At 44.0% G+C, this 8,957-nt stretch overlaps 1 protein-coding gene across 1 annotated transcript; it reads left to right on the plus strand.

Annotated features, from left to right (window-relative positions):
* The first annotated feature begins 7,397 nt into the window (after positions 1-7,397).
* Positions 7,398-8,664, plus strand: LOC127332164 (uncharacterized). Its single transcript, XM_051358427.2, has one exon. It carries the CDS (start codon positions 7,720-7,722, stop codon positions 8,437-8,439), a length of 720 nt encoding a protein of 239 aa, XP_051214387.1. The 5' UTR covers positions 7,398-7,719; the 3' UTR covers positions 8,440-8,664.
* The last annotated feature ends 293 nt before the right edge of the window (positions 8,665-8,957 follow it).

The following is an 8,957-nucleotide window of genomic DNA, read 5'->3' on the forward strand; positions in this document are numbered from 1 at the left end:
AGTAGCACCACCTCAGCAAGAGAATTGATCATGCTGAGTTTAGGATTCATTTTAAATAGTTCAAACAAGAGTTTGTTAAACAAGAGTAGTGAATATAGAGTTGATCCAACCATTTTGTTAAACCCTTAAAAACAAATCTCTACATAAAATCATGAACCATTCCATTCTCAACACCATTTGATTTAAAATCTAACCATGATATAAAATACATGGGAACAATCAATATTGTTAAGTAATAACAAAACTTAAGGATATGTTTACCAAGCACAGGTTATAAATTCTCAAACCACTTAAATAGATCTGGTTTCTAAATTAAAAAGGGAATTAAAATGAATAACTAACCATTTCTATTTTACTCAAGCCTCATAAAATATTAATTACATCCTAAACTAAATATTTGTTTAAACAACAAGATTATACAGTAAGCATTGTTATCAAGTTATATTGATATTCAAATGTTTAAGAACCTGCAAAACAAAACAGAATTCAAATTTGAATTCAAATACCAAATTCAATTCAGAAAATAAAATAGAAAATAAATAGAAAAGAGAAGAGAGAGAGAGAACTTACCTGTCCAGGCCGCAGCAGCCCACACAGCAGCCCAAGCCGAAGCTCAAAGATCGGCCCAGCAACAAAGCCACCCAGTCCACCGTGCCGTTTCGGCGAGGAAGAAAAGAAGTTTCTTCTTCTTCCCCGCAGACGACACGGCGACGGCGAGCTCGGCCACGTCCTCGTGGAGGATGAGCACGCCCCGGACGTCGCAGACGGTCTCTGAACCCCGTACAAGCATCTTCGCGTCCGTCTTATCTTCGGTGCGTCCCGATTCGTGCCCAAATCATTCACCCTCTCATCGACGCATCCCGGCCGTCTCCGCCACCGCATCGCCGCTGTAGAGCTCCCCTCACGCTATAAAACCACCAGTAGCTCCGCTGTGAAACCCTAGTACCTCGCCGCCCATCCATTGCTTCTCAGACATCCTCTATTTCGCGTGTTCTTCCACTCACTGTCGCCGGCGAACTCCATGACGCCGTCGATGGAGGGCACCCCAGGGTCCGTGCAGTAGCTCGATCGACGCGCCTGATCGAGTAGAGTCGTCTGGAGGAGTAGAGCATCGGGGGAAGCCAAGTCGAGGAAGAATTTCGGCGTTCCCTTTCCGTCGGGTTCGCCGGGAGTTCGTCAATCGCCATCAACTCCGTCGACCATCGCCGGAGTCGACCACGCCTGAAGCTTCAGCGTAAGATTGCGCATCCATAGATCCCTAATTGGCCTCTTCTCGCCGTCTGTAGCTTATTTTCGCATGTTGGCCGGAGTTCACCGCCGCAGTTCCTCTCGCCGTCGACGCTCCGGTGACTCCCCGTGAAAACCATCACCACTATCTTGCTCAGGATGTTGCGGTGAATCGAATGCCGCCAGTAGCCCGTCCTGGGAGGCCTTAAAACGGCGTCTCCGTCGTGCCCTGCCTCGCCGGCGTTAAGCCGCCGGTAGGGTGACGTGGCCGTGGGAACCCAGGGTCATTTTGACTTGGTCGTTGCCCGCTTGGCAATGGACCCAGTCATCGACCCCACGAGTCAGAGAGTGGGGGTAGGGTTAGATCGGTATCTTTAGCATTTTCATTTTATTTCAAATTCCAGAAAATGTCTGAAACTTTGCAAAATTCTAGAAAATTCATATCAACTTAGAAAAATGTGAATAATATATCAAAATGCTCACAAAAATAAACTCTATTCAAATAAAATATAAAACAAAAATGTGTGTCAAAATAAAAATTCACTTATTTTTAACCTTATTAATTATGCCATTTCAATTATTTAAAATACAAGTTGAATTCAATAATTAGTGAAATTAAAAAAATTAAATTTTAACTATTCAATAACTAAGTAAAATGTTAAGATTAATTTTATTTGTCATATTTGCATTAACTTAATTATTAGTGGTAATTCATAAACCCTAGTTTGCAAATTACTACTTTCTATTTTCTTTAAATAGTAATAACTCAAGAAAATTATTAAAAGCCAATGTTATTTTGGTAATTCAAAACTTATTTAATTAAACATCTTTAGTTAACAAGTTAATTATTTTAAAACCCTAATAACAATTATTAAACCCTGATTCTAAATTAAACCTAAATAAGAATTACCTAATTATTAATCCTTGTGGAAAATTAATAAAATGTTAAACCATTACTAATTTTGATTCAAAGTAATTAGTAACCACAACTCTATTACCAATTATCATTTTAGGAGTTGTGCCATAATTTAGAAACCCTAGTTTCAATTTAAGTAAGACATTGATCTCATTATTTCATGTGATCATCCATAGTAGTTGCCAACCTAAAACCCTAAGGATTTAAAACCATGTGATCATTACACTTTAGTAATAATTCTAAAACCCTAGTTGCTTAGCACATGTGATCATGTGAATTTCACCTTACATAGAGAGCCATATTATGTGACCAACAAATACAAGTTATGATCCATTAGCATAAACCAAGTCACATGAGATTATCATTTCATGTTCCTATTCTTAATTAAAACCTATATGATTCACTAGCATCACTTAGGTATAAACCCTAGCCTGTTACCACTTGTTAGCACCATTGATCATCAATCCTATATACCATACCATTAGAATCAACCTCAACCATCAAACCCTAGTAGAACCATAAGATGAACCCTAGTATCAACCTTGTGTAATAATTCACCACACATGTTCCTATCCCACTCAACCTTACTTAGTAAATGATAAACCACTTAGCTTGGCAACCATTGGAGATGATTTAGTTAAGTAGTTATGAAATCATAGTAAACCTAAACCATAGTAAACCCTAATAGCTACTTATAGAACCATCTTAATAACTATTCTTTGATATGATGCCATAATCAACCATAGTAATAAACCTACCAATACTCGTTGTATATAGAACCAATTCTTTAAGAACCCAACTAGTTTCTATTAGTATAACTAAATGAATTCAATAGTAAACCCTAGAAAGCCATAGCTCCTATGCATAGTAGTTCATATTCTTATTTAACCTGTTCCTCAAAAGTTATTCTTTTGAAGTACAAATGTTAATCAAACCATAGAAGTCATAGTTCTTATTCGAAATACTTATTAGTTCTTAAGCAACATGTTCTTCAAAAGTTATTCTTTTGAAGTATAGTATAAGTAATCATCCACCATGTCCTGTAGAACTTAAAATTGACAACTTTTCTTTACATATTATTCCACCACTATTCTTTATGTGTATAATTGTTATGATGTCTTATATCACTTGATTATGATGCTAATATAACCAAACCCTAATAAGAACCTTGTTTGAGAACCATTCTAAAAGTGCAACCAACCCTAAAGAAATCTTTACAACTCACATATCTTAAATCATCGAGGTTAGGTTACGCTCGGGACGATTGCATCTCATACTATGCATTATAGCATCTTTGCCAGTTCTTTAAACATTGTCCTTACCGGACGATGATGGTATTTCAGAATTTGGAGTTATCACGTATCGAAGCTTTTGCCTGCATAATCTTGCAGTCAAGAAAGGCAAGTTCATCGCTTGCTCATGTCATTTGATTATTTTTATCAAACTATATGCAAAGTACTATACTTATCACTCATGCATTGAAAAACAAATATTATTTTACAATTATGAATATGACTATGTGGTGGGCAATGGAACCATGGTATGTGTTGATATGGTGGAGGTTCCATTGCAATGGGTTATATCACCCTAGGATTAATTACCAATGCCGTCCAGTGATTCTAGCGCCGTACATATCGCGTTATCCATAAGATCTATAATGGCTCTGGGGAAGTCAGCTGTATCTTTTCCCTTCTGCACGCCAACGGATCGGAGAGACGGTGGGGTGCTGGAGGCACTGCCGCAATAGGTTGGGAAATCCTTTTAAATCCCCATCCATTAGTGATGTTAATCTCTTCGATCTATGAGGGATTGTCCGGAGTACACCATGAGTAAAGCCGTATTATCGGGGGAAGTCTACTGGAGGTGTACGGTCGGACAAAAGGGTGGGTTTGCAGGGTCGCGGAGAAGGCAGTGATTGGCTTGGATCTTATACTGGGCCTCACACCAAAGGAAGTGTGGACGGGGACATACTCTCGGCCGGCAACATGGTTAAGATCTCTTGTGGGGTAAAGTAACGCACCTCTGCAGAGGGTATCAAGAATTGTGTCTGTCACTCCCTGTTCCAGGAAGGGAACTGCGAACGCGGCAGGAAAGGAACTCCACGAAGTTCTAGTCAACCTGTGAAGACTGACGGGCATAGTTTTCAGAATAAAATAAACCTTTTGAAGAAATGATTACAAAAACTTGCATAGGCCTATGACTTTCTGGTCTATGGCTGTAGCTAGTGCATGATACACCTATTTCCTAATATGAACTTGCTGAGTACGCTCGTACTCATTCTATCTCGTTTGAACCCCCTTCTTAGATCAAGGCCCCGAAGGAGAAACTACCGTGGAACTCGAAGACAAAGAAGTCAACTGCAACAAGATGAAGAATCCTATCAAAGAAGTCAATGGAGTCAACTTCTGCATCAGCTATGATGGAAACCTAGACTAGTAATAAAAGGGAACATTTCCCTAATCCTAGCACCTAAGTAGCTAGAGTTCTATAGCAAGCCAAGTAGCTCTTAAACTTGAGTTAGCTATAAGATAGATTACGAGTCGTTCTTCTGGAGCTTTATTTGAAGTTTTACCTCACTGTAAAGTAGGAGGCTGTGTGGATCTTATGTAAACAGTTCGTGTGTACTTCTATAGACATACCTTGGACTCACATATGTTTCTGTTGTACCACTCTGAGAGATGTAATATGGGTGGAACGGTGTTTCACTTGTGTTATGTCAACGACTTGTGTACTACACCATGCAGTGGTACGCTGGGTCACCGCATAGACACTCGGGGCTACTGACCTGGGCATTACCCTTCGGGTAACTGATATTTCCCTATCATGTACGGCCCAACTGGAGGCCCATGAAGACACCCGATGGCAAGGTGGGCCACTACGTCGGTGCCGAAGGAGATTCCCGGAAGAACAATACGAAGAAAATAAGAATACAAGGAAAATCTAGAACTAGGATCTTTTGTAACCTAGTCGTACCCAGACAGATCTCTCGAGACCTGGCCCCCTATATAAGGGCCAGGAGAGGGGCTGCCGAGGGACACACGCAATCTTAACAATTTTAGCCACCATAAGTCCAGAGCTAGGTCCCCGTAGAACTTAGCCTCTCGACGAGATCACAGCCGAAACCTTCAGCACCCCATTGTAACCCGATATTTTCATAATCAAGATCAGACAGGCAGGACGTAAGGGTTTTACCTCATCAAGGGCCCCGAACCTGGGTAAATCGCTCTCCCCGCTTGTTTGATAACCGATGACTCGTGTCAGCTTACAGGATTCCATCTACCCTAAGCTCCAAACAGAGGGCACTGCTGAGGAGTACCCTCGACACCTTCGACCCAAACTTGCCAGAGATGGCCGGATTCCGCGGCGAAATCTTCTTCGACGGTGGCCTCGTCTTCCTCCGTGACGGTAGCGGGCGTCTTCCTCCGCACTGGCACACAGGGCGTCATCGACCTTTGCGACAGCGATGACTCCAACAACTCCTTCAATGCCTGGATCGACAGCCTCGAGGACTAGGTGGCTTGATTGCAATGTGTTTGATGAAATGTCTAGTAGAAGATTCAAATATACGAGTTTAGATTTAGAAGATCGATTCCGACAATCGAAGTTTAGAGGAGCAAATTTTTTCTCACCGGTAAACAGTGCACCGTTTTCTCGTGTAACATTTAGGAGTTCGGTTAGAGATGCTATAAAAAGGCCGGCGACCCCTTCAGAATAAAAAGGCCGGCGACCCGATCAGAAAAGGTTGAACTTTCTACAGAGTCTTAAATGACTCTGCAAGCTCCTGCCTGATTCAGTTCAAGAGACGGCATAATAAGGGTAAAACAAATGAATCAGAAGCTAATTTTATGTCTGTGTATGCCGTTCATAAAGACAGTGTAGTACCAATTTCACTCTACCATTTGCAAATGTCAGTACGTACGTGCACATCAGTTCTACAAAAAAGGGTTGGTCAATTAAACCACGTGCCGTTTGCTATCAGAAGCTGGGTTATCCACGAACCGTACCAACAAATTGGACTTTGGGAAGTCCGGCATGGTCCTCAGTTTTGGTCGGCCACAGATCGGTACATACTCGAGAAATTTTCTTTGTCTTTTCTCTTGTAATTTTTTCTAACTATGTCGCCATGGTTTTGATGACGCCATACTAGTTTCTCTTTCGTGAGCTCACTAGTGGCGATCTTTGAGCAAACCATATATTCATATTTGTTTTTGAATTAAACATGCTACTTTATGTATTTCATCTTATTACAGCACTCTTTTTTTTGTATCTTTGGTTCAGTAATACACCAATAAGTCTACCCCAAAGCTTAAACTAAAGAAGACTTGTAGGGCATTATGCTTCACTCTTCATGTAGTCAGGCCTATGCTCCTCAATAACAGTGATGTCATATCAAGTATATATATGCAAAAAAAAACTCCTCATTTGGGTTTTCCTTAATTAGCATCCTATTGATACCGACTGAACGGGGCACTAACAAGCTGCATGTGATGGTTTCGGCAACGGCTCTAGTCATCGGTAAGCGAGTGCATCCATGCTCTAATCGGATTTAAAAAAATACTGAGTGCAAGCTGAAGGATTAAAATGAGTGATTCCGTCTTTTTTATTGTGTCGGCGATCGTATGAACGTGACGATTCTTCCACTCATTCCAGGGGCGAAGCTAGGCCTAGTGCTACCAGTGTTGTAGCACCGGCTTAGCAGCTGCACTACAACAAATATTTCTCAAATTTTGGCACTATAATTATGAGAAACCTAGGTTAGCACTAGGCTTTGGCTGATTCTGGTTCCGCCCTGGTTCATTCGGATTAAAATATGTCGGACCGAAGTGAAATGCAGTAAATCTCGACAAAACTTGGAGAAATAGTGTGTCACGTATCTTAAAGCGTAAAATTGACGGCATAAACATGCGCAAGACCTTCCGTGCACGGAAGAAAATCATTTCTGGTGAATGTACCCCTAGGTTGGTGCCTGAATACATGCAAGCTAGTAGCTCTACCTAGAGTGCTAGTGTCTCTCTTTGCCCGCGTCGGTACGGCAACAACAACAACAACAACAACAACAAATACACATGTGTAGCTTTCCAAGGAAACGATCAAGACGAACATTAGCACGCATATAGGAGTAGAATAGTATCACTAAGCAATAAATGTGATAGCATCAACCAACTAATTCTTCTTTGTTTTTTCCTCATTATAGGCAATAAGGAGCACGACTTCCACACATGGAAGACCTTGCCCTGTCCCTGTATATATGCCTGCCTAGTGGAACAGTTAAAAAGGCTCCGCTTGGAATTTGTCGTCTGTACAGCATCAGCACGCGCGCGAAACGCCGTCGACTTTGACTACCGACCTCCGCCGCGCGGACGAGCTACCCCTTCCGGCCGGCGCGTACGTCCATACCTGTAAGTCATATATACTCCCCGGAGATCCAGAAAAGAACACAAGTGTACAGAGCCCCATCCGTTCAAAGATCCTTCCATTCCATCGCCTCGATCGCCGGAAACCACGTACGTGAACCCTAGCTCCATCTTGCTCATTCATTTCGTCGCCACCTACCTGCATACTATACCCTGCTTGGCATGGGCGGTGGCCGCGTCCTGGCGTCGATCCCGTGCTTCTTCTGCGTCTCCGTGTCGCGGCGGGGCCGCACGGCGAGGCTGGTGCTGTGGGGCGGGGAGGCGCGGGCAGCCAGGCACCGGACGCAGGCGGGGCAGGTGATGCTCGACTTCGCGGGCACCGTCGTCTGCCGCGCCGACGGGTTCTTCATCGGCCGCCCGGCGCCGGTGCTGGCCATCGAGGACCGCCTCGTTGCCGGGGCCACATACCTCGTGCTCCCCGTCGACCGCCTGCCGCAGGGCTACGACGCTGTCACCGCGGCCTCCCTCGCCGCGCTCTCCTACGACAGGGCCAGCCCCGGGGGGTCCATCGCGGGCGGGCCCAAGAGCCCGTTCGAGTACGTCAAGGGGGACGACGGCCGGACGGTCATCAAGGTCACGCCGGAGTTCCTCGTCAAGGCCATCACCGCCAGACCTGGCTCGTGCGGTATCGCTGGTGAGGCCGAGGCGGGCGGTGAAGGCGAGGGCGGCGCGTGCGGAGGGGCGCTGTGCAGCACGCCGGAGTTGAGGAAGCACTACGAGCAGCTGGTGGGGGCCGGCAGGGGGAAGCCGTACTCGCCGCGGCTGGACCCGATCAAGGAGCGCAAGGGGAGGAGGCTCATGCCGGTGACGGTGAGCCCCGGGAGGCTCTCGCTGTCGCTGTCGCCGGTGAGGCTTCTAGGGCTGGCCAAGACAGAAAGATAGCCAAAGCTCCCTAGCTAGCTAACGTAGGTAGGCACCGGCCGGCCGTGCTGCGAGACGTGGAATTGCCTCGATTCTATGGTGTTCTCCTTGCTCATTCCGTTCTGGTTGACCAAATTAAGCGATTTGGGTTGATTTGTACATATTGAGTGGTTGATCGAAGAACTGTGTCCTGTATACTTAATTTGCTGGGATCAGGAAATTGTACAGACTGTCTCACTTCTTTCATCTAACTGTGTCTTGTATTACTTGATTTGCTGGAGGAAATTGTATATACCATCTTGCTTCTTCATCTCGCATTTTCTTACAAAAGTTTTATCCATGCCCTCTACACCAACAAAATTGTGTAGAATGTGCTAAGAGAAGTAAAAAAAGATTTAAAAAACGATGCTGAAAATACCTAGATCACAACTATCGATTATTGCACAAGAAGTCTTACACCGAAAGATCACATGCTTTGCTGGATTGCCAACCACCACATAAAACACTAATTAATAGGCTCTCTTCTCAGAGACTACGTC

The sequence above is a fragment of the Lolium perenne genome, chromosome 4 (assembly GCF_019359855.2).
Source record: "Lolium perenne isolate Kyuss_39 chromosome 4, Kyuss_2.0, whole genome shotgun sequence".
Lineage (NCBI taxonomy): Eukaryota > Viridiplantae > Streptophyta > Magnoliopsida > Poales > Poaceae > Lolium > Lolium perenne.

Excerpts from the sequence above, each read along its gene's own strand:
- LOC127332164 (XM_051358427.2), top strand. The coding sequence starts at position 7,720 with ATGGGCGGTGGCCGCGTCCTGGCGTCGATCCCGTGCTTCTTCTGCGTC.